This window comes from Molothrus ater, chromosome 16 (genome assembly GCF_012460135.2).
Source record: "Molothrus ater isolate BHLD 08-10-18 breed brown headed cowbird chromosome 16, BPBGC_Mater_1.1, whole genome shotgun sequence".
Classification (NCBI taxonomy): domain Eukaryota; kingdom Metazoa; phylum Chordata; class Aves; order Passeriformes; family Icteridae; genus Molothrus; species Molothrus ater.
This window is the reverse complement of record NC_050493.2, coordinates 10,439,385-10,451,989: the sequence shown is the minus strand read 5'-3', so window position 1 is coordinate 10,451,989 and position 12,605 is coordinate 10,439,385. Positions and strand designations below refer to the sequence as shown.

Genomic DNA, 12,605 nt, shown 5'->3' with positions numbered 1-12,605 from the left:
TAATTCTATTTTCTGTCATACATAATTGTGTTGCAAATTTTGTTGAGCTGAAAGGTGGCTATAAAATCCCTGCTCTTTCTTCTTTCATAGTAGTTGTACATACACAGTGTGTTTCCACTAGACACAAAATCAATGCAGTGAAAACAACGCAGTCCTATTGCTAATTTAGTCACATGGAAAGGCAAACTGCTCAGCACAAATAGACAAAAATTTCCATCAATAAAGTTACAGAAATTTTGAACCAAAAGTTAGGACACTAAAAAAAAAAAATCACTGTCAAGAAAAGGAAAAAAAAAAAGAAGATAAGCAGCTTTCCACTCAGCAATCCTTTGAATGAAACATGTTTATAGAAATATCTTGCTGCAATGTGCACAAAAGGCAGGTTATAAATAGCCACAAACACTGAGCAGAGGCCATGGAGCAAGACCAGCCTTGGTGCTCTCAGTCATGCTGCAGCAAGGAACTTGTGACAAGGAAATGGTTCAGCCTATCTTCATTAAAAGCCTAGAAGGAAATTACTTTCCCAAACCTATGATGGAGACAGGAAGCCCAAAACACTGACTGGGGAGTCATGTGGTAGTGAAGCACCTCTCCAAGAAAGGTTACTCAAAACCCAAATCAAGGGATGCACAAAGGTCTTGATCTGAAAAAACCCAAGCTACCCCAGAATGGCTGGATGCAATCCTACTGGGAAATCACATTTCTGTTAGCCAATGCAGCACACCAAAGCATCACCACCTGTAGGCTCCACTCCAAGCAATAGTAAATCATTGAAAAATATTAAAAGCATCAAGATTACCACCTGTTTTTCTCTCACCCTTCCTTCTCCACCTTCAGCAAGGGAATCCAGGAGAAAGCAGGGAGAAGAGCCTGCATGTATACCAAAAAACACAGACCTCGATTTCTCAGGGCTGGTCACACCCAAATAAGAAACAAAAGATGTCCAAAGAGATGCCTTTCTATCAAAAGAAATTGAGATTGATTTGGAGCTGTATGCAGAATATTACAATGTTTTAGTCAAATCTCATCCAGAACCCTTTAATGTGTTTCTAGTGTGTTACAGCCAGAAGGAAATGTACCTCTGGCTAAGTAACCAAAGGGAGTTACTGCCATGCTCTAGAAGTTTATGACCAGTCTGACCCCAGATATGTAGCTAGACTTCCTAAATTTAGTTCAGTCTCTGTAGCTATTGAAGAGGAGAATAGAAAAGAAATAGATTATATAAGCCATCTACATATGTACATTCATTAATTATTTCTTTCATCTGCAGAGCTGAAAGAATCAGTACGCAAATAAAATCTTCGTCACAAATTTGGACTAGAAATGGTTCCTTTTTCAAGAGGTTTACATCATTCACAAAGGTTCATCAGGGAACCCCATTTATCCCTCAGCCCAGGAGCCCAGAAAGGACAGACCTTTCTCCAGAGGAATTTTGCTCTTCCCCAAATAAGAGACAACTTGTACACCTGGAACCTCCTCCTCCCTCCAGATACTGAGGCTTTTTGATCCCTTAAGCTTCATGTGTATGGAATGTACAGAAAAAACTGCTCTAGGGAAAGGAGACAACATTAACTGCATATCATAAACTTAGAGCAGCGTGGCACCAACCAACCCCATCAGCAACTTGGAATATCACATTTGCATAACAGCAAAACTCATTGTCCTAATGGTTGCTCAGCTTTTATACTACCTTTCTTCTGCACACTCCAATTTCTCTCCAAACATTCCCCCTTCTAACTAACCACTCTTATTTCCAGTTCTGGTTTCACAGAGCCTGCGAGTTTCACCTTTCCCTGACCCAGACTATCAACTCTCAGGACAGACAGGATTCATCCCACATTTCCCAAAGGGCACAAAACATTTTCCTTGAAAGAGTGGGGAGACAGAGCATAACCCCTGAGCAGCAGTGTCCCTGCAGGGCCATGAGAGCCCAGCTGGGTGTCCCTGAGAAGCCAGAGGGGCTGGGCTGATGCACTGAACACTCTGCAGAACTGGAGCTCTGCAGGCAGGGAATTGAACCACGTGCAGCTTTACAAACTGTGCCTCCAGCTCATACACCTCAATTGCAAGCACAGGGGTTTTCTCCTAAGGACATTAAGTCTAAATCTAATATAAATAGCCAATGATGCTGCTGCAGCTTTATGTATTTATTTCAGTGAAGTACAGAAGAAAATATCTCAAGGATTTAAACAAACAATATGGTGACAGATGGTGTGGAGACAATCCAGGCTGGGCTCTCTCAGTAAAATCCACACAACTTCATAGCTCCAGGGAAGAGCAGAGGCAAAGGAGGAAGGAGGAGGGAAGAGGGGAAGGGAAAGAGTACACACAAACCAGATGACCACAGATTTGTAAAAAATAAAAGCTACAGTCTGCAAATTCTTTCTGTGCATCCATTCAAAGCCTTTGTACCATCACGATGTAGGCAGATCTATACCAGAGTCCTCCAAGCAAAATAAAAAAATTATAGAGAAATTCTTCAAATTAAATTGTTAGTTCAAATAAGTGACAAAACACACTAATGAACTGTCTATTCAACTAATCTAAGCATCCTCAAAAATAATTAGTACATGAAACACAAAAAAATGTGTTTGACATTATATCAAAGCCCTTCTGTTCTGTACACTGCATAATTTTAGACTTTCAGGTACATTCTCTGGATAATTCTAATTGCCAAAAACTTGCTATGTATTTTGTAATGGCCTATAATTATTTTATAGCTTAAAAGGAATAATTCTTAATTTTGTATTTGAGAATGTTCTTGGGAAAAAAAATCCCAAAGATGCCACCAGGAGTTTCTGGAAGCTGAATATCATGCTGAAGGTCTTGTGTCCCACTTTCACAGCCCAGGAGTCTGCTGTATTGTAATTACCCACAGGCAGGCAATAGTTTGGAGAGATTGCTTGGATGATCTACAACAGGGACTTGCCAGCAGTTTTAAGATGTTGTTGCTCAAAACAAAGATACTTAAAGATTTCTCTTTTCAAGGTAAAACTGTAAGAACAGTTGGAAGAGAAAGAAAACAGTACCTTTGAGATTCAAATGTACAGCTTACTGCAAAAGACTAAAGTGAAGCCAAACCATCCTCTCTCCTAAATGAGTGGAGTGTGGAAACCAACCTTGCACCCTCAGCTCAGCTGCAGCTATAAATTTAAGCAAACTAAAATATCAGGAACTTACACCTAAACTGCATGAAATATCAAGCAAACTCTAGAAGACTTCAGTTTCCTACAACCTGCTCATTAGTTATTAAAATTCCTAATCTTTTCAAAACTAGCTTCCTTCTAATTTGGAAAATTAAACTAAATATCCCTCCCCTGAGCTCTGTAAGAGTGACAGTTCAAGTCTACTCTTGCAGTATTCCAGAAATTCATCCATGTTTTCCTTCACTGAATTAAGAGGGATAAGCTTCCATGGACAAGAGAGCGAGAATAATAAAATCACTTCTGGGAAAATTCATTGCTAGGAAAACCCTTAATAAAAGGAGTGGGAGAAAGAGAGCAAGAAAGCAAAGTTCACATCATTAATATAATGCTCTTCTGAGTTCCAAGACCCAGTTGAAGGCAGCAAACACTCCCAGCCATGCCAGCACAGGAATAGCAATGTCTAAACCAGCAGGCTCTACACCAACCATCTCACCCTGGCACAGCACTGCCTCCTGAGGGGGGAAACACGGGAGATTGTATCCACTCACTGCATTCTCCTCAGCAGGACAAACCTCAGGCACGTTTTTGAACATTTAACACCACTGATTACAGAATGAGTAATTGCACAATGTGCAATAGGTGCTACCACAGATTGCGTTCTAGGTCTAAAAATCTTATGGATGTGCAAGACTTTCTCAAAAGTACATATAGATTGGCTTTATGGATATGGACAAGTAAACACAGATTTGCAAGGTCAGTGTTACATTTCTATTGCAGGTCAAAATAAAAATTAGACTATCTGAAGGTTATTCTTCCCATAGGGACCTTCATACAGCTAGAAAGGAAGAAAATCAAATTCAATTGCTTCTTTAAATGAGTCAGAAGCTGGAAATATTGTGTGCAACAGACTATGTAGTAGTGCAAGCTATGTCTAGACCTGAAACAGCAGTTATATGAATACTGCTATTTTTGCACTAAGGTATTTATTAACCTGTGGCTTAATCTTCCAAACAATAACAAAGCCAACGTGAGTATCATGCTCAGACACATAGTGCCACACACATCAGCCATCAATAAGGGGTGGAGAATGAAAAGTTGCTATTATAGAAAATCTTAAATTTGCAATTTTCTATAATGAAATACAGAACTGTTTTTACAAGCCAACTAAACAGGTTGGACAGGAATCTACGTATGCATATGGCAGACACATGAATTAATGAGCACATTCCATGTAGTAGGACCTCCAGAAAAGATTCTACAATAAAAAACAAATACAACATCCCCCTGCCATCCATCAAACATTGTTGAAAGCATTAGGAGTTGAAGCCCACTTACACATAGAACAAGAGTTAAGTGTAGCTTAACCTTTTTGGTCCTTTAGAGAGTCACGGTGCCATGGAGACATTTGGCAAAGAAGCTGGAGGACGTGTGGAGGAACTTTAACATCTAAGTCACATATGGACAAGGGAACATAAATGCTCCTGAGCCAGGAGTCTGGGAGGGCTCTGATCACAGCTGCTTAGAGCTCTGGTTTGCACAAGTGCAGCACAGTTTTGTGCCTCTCAAATGAGCTAAAACAAAGCAATTCCATCTATACCTATAATGAGGTGAAAATGACAAGTAACGCAAACATCTTCAAGTGTTTCACTAAAGTACCTAAAAAATCACCACGAAAGGAACGAAAGACTTCAAAGTAGAGTTTTGCTCAGTGCTTATTAGCAATTAGATGCCTCGTTGATGAAGTGTCCGGCAGAGCTCCAGGGCACGGGGGCCAGGGGACGGGCTGAACATGAGTCAGCAGTGCTCCCTTTCGGTGGCACAGCCCAACCTGGCTGCGGCAGCAGCAGCACAGCGACTGCTCCCCTCGCAGCACCCACCAGGCCAAAGCCAAGACTGCTATTATAGATTTGTCCTATCTGGGGTCTCCCCGTACATGACACCAATGTATCCAAGGAAGTCCAAAGTGCAAGGGCTGAAGCAACCTTTTCCCCAGGAAAGCGACAGGTAAGGAGTTCTTTAACTGCAGCCTGTAATGACACTGAGAGCTGGACTCTGATTCACAGCAAAAGAACAAAAGCCTGTGGTATCAAGGGAAGCTCTAATGAGATAAAAGGAAAATATTTGCATGGTGAGAGAGGTTAATTACTGAAACAGATTGCCCAGAGAGGCTGTGGTATCTATTTCCAGGGAGATGTTCAAAACTTGACTGGATGATCTGATTTCCATATTAGCTCATCAGAGAGCAAGGGCTGGGTTAGACAACCTCCAGCAACCCTGTCTAAGCTCCAGGGCTCTCATAGGATCATTGTGCAATAATGTATAGCACTTACCTTTTGGAAAAGCAGTTAGTTATTTTGCATAACATTTCCAGATCTGTTTCAAGAAGTATCACTTTGTGATAGCCCTTCTGGAAAATTACCCTCACCCTTAACACTTCTTGACTGTTATGACTGTGAGTGCTTCCACAACAATAAAATGCCTCAAATTATGTCTTTCAGAAAGACTTCTGGAAAGATTTAGGTTTGCAATCAGCAAAAGCAGTATGGTTCAAAGACACTAAATATTCCTGGACATATTTACAATACATAGGGATAATATTCCCACATGTGAAGAAGTCTTTTAGCATTGATACAGAACTAACCATGATGTTCTGTTTCTAAAAAAAAGTATCACAAATACTATCATTATAATCATAGCATGTGGTGAAACAAAGGTAACTATGTTTGAAACAAAATGCTCAAGTCAGAAAACAGTTCCTAAGCAATGTTTCTGTTGAAATGTCTCAAATGTCAAGAGATACAAGATGAATAAACAGCCAGCCTGTTTTCAGCATCCTCCAAGGGATGCTGATGCACAGCAGGCTGGCACAGATGCCCCAGACATTTCTCATCTTGTTTCAGCAGACTATCCCACATCTGAATATGCTTGAAGTGCGTGGCAGAACTGGGGACCAAAGCCAAGGAGCAGTTCATTGGCAGGAGAGCTCCTGCCAAGAGCAGGGGATAAAATCAGCTGGAGCAGAGCATGTGGCACTGCCCAAAGGGGATCTCTGCAGCACAGCCAGGATCCAGTAAGTGCCATAAACCCCCAGGTGTCCCATTGGTTTGTTGGTAGGGTTTGGACAGCTGATGTCAGGTGAAAAGAGATCAGCAAGGCTCAGAAACATTCAGGTTTGGTTGGCTTCACATGCCTGTCTATTTTCCATGTCTGAATCATGCAAAATCTCTCCTCAGATGGTGCAGGCAAACTCTGAGCAAACTGAAGCAGAGCTGGGCTGGCAAAGGAGGCAGTCTAGACAACACACCACTCACCCCAGATGTTCAGACAGGGATGCAGTGCTTCAAAAGCTGGATGTCCTGCATTAATCACTGCAAACTCCAAATGTGGCCATACCTCATTCTTAGAAATATAAAACAACTTTTTTTTTTTTTAACAGATATGGGTCTTCAGTCAAGATTCACATTGACATAATATTTATTAGCCACAGAGAATAAGGTAGCTTATCTCCTCTGAGTCATTCAGTGAAGTCTTCAGCAGTACAGAGCATTATAAATGAGTTCCCATTCCTGTGCCCTCAGTTTAGTTGAGTTCAGCATCACATAACAACCACCTGGCACAGAACTCATAGGATAAGGACATAAATGAAATGGCCTTATTAGAGTGCCAGAGCATTGCATCCACAAGCAGGAGTGGGACCAGACACCTTTTGCACAGCCAGGCATCTCAATGCATGAGACAAAGCAGGAGACTTAAAATAATCTTCACAAGTCAGCCAACACCTGTGTGTGCCAGCTAAAATCCTGACAGAGACTTGAAAGATTTCATATTTCCAATCCTTCTCCCTCAGATTTCATCTCCCCAATTTTATGACAGCACTGTGAATTTCAACTTCATCTCCAAGGAATTCATTCCTAAATGAATGGTTAATTGAGTAACACCTGCAGGTCTCATTACTGAGATGTTCCAAACCCCATTGCAAGACATTGCACATTGCAAAGGTCAAGCTGAAAATTAAGGCAATATTAGTTATGTGAACAAACAATTCCTTCAGCCAATTCAGGCTACTGAAGACTGCTCTGTTAGATTGTTTTAACACACAAAAGACAATTTTGATTTCCCAACTGGAAATCTTAGAAGCTAAATTTCAGCAGGAAAGTTTGCTAATAAAACTTTGATAACCCCTAAAATAAAAGACAATGATACAATAATGACAATATTAGCATACAGTGAAAATAGTAGTAATTTACTGAGACAAAAAAATAGACTGTTTCATTTTCTAGAGGCTCTTACATAAAAGTAAAAATAGATCTGTATCAGTAACATCCTGCATCTGCTACCAAAAGTGAAGATGATTCTGTAAGAATTTCTTCCAGAGTTTCATCACTTGGCCCTGGCTGAGATCAAGTGTTCTTACACTGGCAGACAGTTAAGTGAAATATGTGTCAAATAGAAGTATTAAATACATATAAGCCCAGCTTTAAAAGACAAGTAAATCTGCACTGTAATTTAAAAGCACATGAAATAATTGCCTCTGTAATTTGGTCACTGCAATTGCATTTAAGATAGCAGCATTGACTGTAATGATCTTTCTGTATAAATCAAGATATCAATGCATTGTTATAGGATCTCTGCTATAATTCAGCACTTATTGTCCTCCCAAGTTCTAAAGGAAGATTATTCAAAACACCAAGAGAAACAGACCTCTTATCACAATGGAAAAAAGTCTATTCCAGAGGTAAAAGTTTCCAAAGTTCAAAGCTGATTCCTCAATTAACCCTGCTTCTTTCCCCCCCCTTAACTTCACAAAATAATGTATCTGGACCACTTCCTTTTCAGATGTGTTCAGAGAGTCCTTTACTATTCAAAAGTCACACATAAGAAAAAATAATAATCAATGAATAAGGAACCCTAAAGCATGGAAATACCAGGAAATAAGTTAGAAATAACATTAAAGATGCTCAAGTGCTGGCAAACCAGTGACTTCCCTCATCTGCACTCTCTGAGTTCTCCTCTCTTACACCACACTGGGAGCTCCTCCGAGTTCCAGGCGAGGCAGAGTCCCCAGCAGAGCTGAGCCCTGCACTGAGCGCCTGTCTCAGGAGCAGCAGGGATCACCTCTCAAAAGCAATGCTGCAGTGCCAGCAAAGAGCTCTTAAAAATCCTTACTTTGTTAAGGAACTTGAGACATGAGTCACTTTTGCTCTTCCAGTCTCACAACAGATTACATAAAAATATGTTTTTCCAACAAGACCATTTATCGTTATCTCCAGATTTCACACAGCCCTTACTGGATTTCATGAACTACAGTAGCAAAGTAGAACTATCCAGTTAGCAAAAATCTCATTCAATGAATTCTTGGAATGCAGTGGTTCAAGTGTGCATGACTACTTAATTCAGATACTGTAGTGGATCACTGAAGTCTGGCTTATTATTGTCCTATTATTACTGTTGCACCCAGATACACTCAGGTCTATTGCTTGCTATTTCTCACAAGCACCACAGAACATCTGCTTATAGTTTTACATCTTATCCTCAAATCATTTGATGAACCTACTATTAGAGGCTGGTTTTACATGTATTGATCATATTAGCTATTAAAGTTTTTTAACTGACCATCATTCCATGTGCTGGAGAGTAATATCTCATTAGGGCTGCTTTGATAGTGTTAGAAAGTTGAGTTTCAGGTATGAACCCCAAAATATTTCTGAATATTTGATGAGCCATCAACAAAGACACTATTATGCATACAAGTACAGACAGACAATTAAGAGCATCTTTTTTGAACTTGCTTGTAACAATTATTCATGATAGAGACCAATAAATGAATAGCAAGAGCTCTTAATAAATTTTCCTACCTTATCTGCCATTATCATGGAGGCCCCGCCATGAATTCCAAGAATTGGAATAGAAGTCTGAGATGAAATAAAATCCAAAATCTGAGCTACTGCCTCCTGATCAGTGTCATCTCCAAAAACCACTCCATGGATCTTGGTGCCTGACATCAAGTCACAAACATGTGTTATGATGCTCTTAGGGTCAGTCTGGTTCACAAGAAGAGTCACGACATTGATATCAACAGTCAGGTCTGCTGACATTTCCCTGGTCCAGAGAGCTCTGATATCTCTCTCTGTTATGTACTTGGTCCTTCCCAGAATCACTGCAATGTTCAGGATGGGATAATTTTTCTCTGCTCCACGAACAAGATCCAAAGGTGCCAGAAGAGCTTGGAGTACCAGGAGAGCACAGCCAATTTTCCTCATCTTTGCCAGCTTTATCCCCTGTAAAAGCGATCACAATGCATAAGAAGAAAGTAGAGAAAAATATATATACTGCATATCTTCAAAGAAGGCTTTAAACAGAAGGCTTCTGGGCATAATGCAAACTTTAGCAGCTTTTTATAATGCATCCTTCACCTTAGTTCCAAGTCAAGCCTCTTATATCCTATCAAAAACTTGGCTTGATGACAGTATTACAGCTGGCCTTCCACGAGCAAGGCAAAAACTGTAGCAGAAGTTCAGAGAAAAGACCCATTAACATTCTTCCTGGATAGCCAACAAAATTAAAATGACTGACATCATTTAAAAAAAGACATTATCATCCTTCTCTTCAACCTTGCTGTGCTAAAATAGGTAAAAGAAATCTTTTTCCATCCAGAATATTTCCCTTCATCCTGGACATCTATTTAAACTTTAGTCACGGTCTATCAGAGAGAGGTATTTAGCCCAAAATGAGAGAAGTGAGCCAGAGGTCTGCTGGAAACCCCAGTCCACACACCCCATACATCTCACAGCATCCCAAACCCATGCTGTTTTATTTCTGAGGATCCCTCCTAGGCAGCCGCTGCTTAAGGAATCCTACTGCATTTCTGGAACAGATTCAAAAGCACAATATTCTATCTTAATTCTTCTCTGTCCTCTCATGCAGTATTCAGATTTTGAGCATCTCAGAACTGCTGATCTCGGACACAAAGTTGTCCCTAGTGTTGAAGGGGAGGGTGTTCCATAAATGAGCATCACTGCATCGGTTACCTCATGTCTTCACTGAGACTCTGTAGGGGGCTGAATATAGACGGAGTAGGATGGGGAGAGAGATTGAGCCACAGAAAGGATCTGAACTATCTGAAGGAGGGAGAAGGAGAGGAGGTCTGACTCTGCAAGATCTCCCCGTTTCTGAGCCCCGGGGGATTTCCACCCCCATAACTGGCTCTCTGCTAGCTGCAGGAAGGGAGTCCCTGTGCCACATCAAGCCAAGCTTGTTGCAGAGCGTCACGCAGAGCACACACGCGGGGCTGTCCAATCAGGGGTGGCATTTTTCACATCTCCCCTCTCATCCCGCCAGCCCTATCCCCAACCTCGGCCACAGCCGCCCGCTGCTGACACACACACAGCCAGACGGGCTTGCAGCATCGCCACCTCCTTTCGGGGCACTCCACAGAGCATTTAACTGCACATCAGCGCTGCCTGGTTCACTGCGGGCCGGGCTCCCGCCGGCCGCCGCCACACGGAGCGCGGTGGAACAGCGCACCGAACGGCCCCGGCTTCCCCCCGAACCCGAGGAAGGCTCGGGGCCCCCCGAAGCCCCCTGTTCCGAGCCCCCCCTCTCCAATCCCCCGCTCCGAGTCCCCCTCGGGCACGGCTCGCTGGTGCCGGGAGCGCGCACCGGGAGCGCGCGCCCCGGCGGGCCGGCCGCGGCGCGAGGGCGCCCCCGTGCGGGCGCAGGCCGCACGTACCCAGCGCCTCAGGAGACGGAGCGGCGGCGGCTGCCGGAGGTGCCGGTGCTGCTGTCGGTGTCGCTGCAGGACATGTCGCGACCGCGGGCATGTCGCGCCCCTCGCTGCCCGGGCTCAGGGCTGGCCTCCGCGCCGCTGGCCGCACGCGTGATCCCCGCCGCAGCCTGCGAGCGACATCGCATCCCGGGAGGGCAGCTACGTGGACAGAGAGACAGGCAAGGGGGGGCTGGACACGGGGGGGGACGGGACAGCGGGGGGACAAGAGGAGACGAGGAGAAGCCGTTAGTCAGGTCGCAGATTTGACAGGAGAAAAAGAAATATACTTCGATCTCATGTGGTATGTGAGCGGAAATAAAGTGACTACGCTCAAAAGTTCCCCCCCCCTTACTTAGATTTCAGCTCTTTGCTAAAAGCAGCTCTGTGAGCCCTCAGCCGTCCGGGATACGTCCCTCATCTTATCCAGGTCAGGAAAATCCTGAGCTCCCAACTGCCCGTGTGCTTCCAAGTGAGATGGACGGGCTTGAGCGCTAAGGGAAGAGACATCCAACCTGGAAAGCGCAGCTAGAAGCAAACTAATTAATATGAGCAAGGGCAGGAGTTTTCTGGCAGGTTCAAAACAAGCATAACCTGGAGCACAGCTAAAGCGGTGTGGGATAAAGCTCTGCTGGAGCAGAACCGCTTCATTCCCAATTTACCATAAACAATCCCAGGGAGACACTAGAGCAGAGCCCGCCACGGAAAGCTCGAATGCTCTGGTTTTTTTCATTCATAATTCCCAGTAAATATGCATGAAGGCACTTCTTCAAGCACCCCAGCTCTATGTAGGACGCTGGCGCGGCGGGCAAAGCAGCCGGCGCTCCCTGCCCGGCCCTCGGTGCTGCCGGGGGACTCGGAGCCGGCACCGAGAGCCCAGAGCCCTGCGCGGCGCCCCTGCCCCGGAGATGGGCGCGATCCGGGCTCCCCACCCGGCGGTACTTACTGCATTCTCCCTCCACATAGTTCCAGTTTAAAGATCCTCAAAGTCATTTCAGTAGATTCCTTTGCAAACAGTGAAGTGGAAAATAGGTCCCTTAACGCCTGGATTTCATCCTGCAACTTGTTCCCACCGCAGTAAATAGCAGCCCGGCAGCTCTTTATCGCTTGAAATCCCGCATGATCAAGTTTTAGCAGAGCCATTGCAACTGAGATTCGCTCTTTACTTTTGGCAGGAGGCATTTAAGCATCTTCATCTTTTTTTCTTTCTTCTCTTTTTTTTTTTTTTTAATCTTTTCCCTTTTTTAAAATCGCGATATTGCCGCAGCAGTTCCCCAGGACGGCGGGCACGGAGCTGCTCTCGGCTCCCTGGAAGCGGCGGGGACTGCCCGGGCTCCGGGAGGTGCGGCGGGCTCCACCCGGGGCCGCCTGCGCGGCGCTGCGGGCGCGCTCCGCTCCGCCGCCCCCGGCACCGCCGCCCTTGCAGGGGCGCAGCTCACGGCCGCCCTGCCAGAGCCAGAGCAGCCGCTCTGGATACTTTGAAGGCTTCTCCCCCACCCCAACCCCCCGCCCCGCTCTGCTTGCACAAGCACCAGCGAATGAGTCAGACGCAGGCAATCGGGGGAGGGGGTGTCAGATCTGGGGGAACGGCGAGAACACCGGGTTTGGGGCATAGGAGCGGCAAACTCCAGCGCTCTCCCCGCAGCAACATCCCCGGCCAAAGGTTGGTAGCCCGGGAAACCCCAGTGTTCTCCTTT

General features: G+C 44.4%; 1 protein-coding gene across 3 annotated transcripts in view; it reads right to left on the bottom strand.

Annotated features, from left to right (window-relative positions):
• GRIN2A (glutamate ionotropic receptor NMDA type subunit 2A) overlaps positions 1 to 12,352 on the bottom strand; it is a 156,999-nt gene extending 144,647 nt beyond the window's left edge. For 2 of the 3 annotated variants that reach the window (XM_036392354.2, XM_036392355.2), the window contains exons 1-3: positions 11,855 to 12,352; positions 10,876 to 11,101; positions 9,002 to 9,424 (exon numbers count right to left, since the gene is read on the bottom strand). In XM_036392354.2, the coding sequence (XP_036248247.1) occupies positions 9,002 to 9,406 (405 nt within the window). In that variant the 5' untranslated portion in view covers positions 9,407 to 9,424; positions 10,876 to 11,101; positions 11,855 to 12,352. The remainder of the gene's footprint in view (positions 1 to 9,001; positions 9,425 to 10,875; positions 11,102 to 11,854) is intronic. The other variant, XM_036392353.2, reaches the window with a different exon arrangement.
• Positions 12,353 to 12,605: the final 253 nt, after the last annotated feature.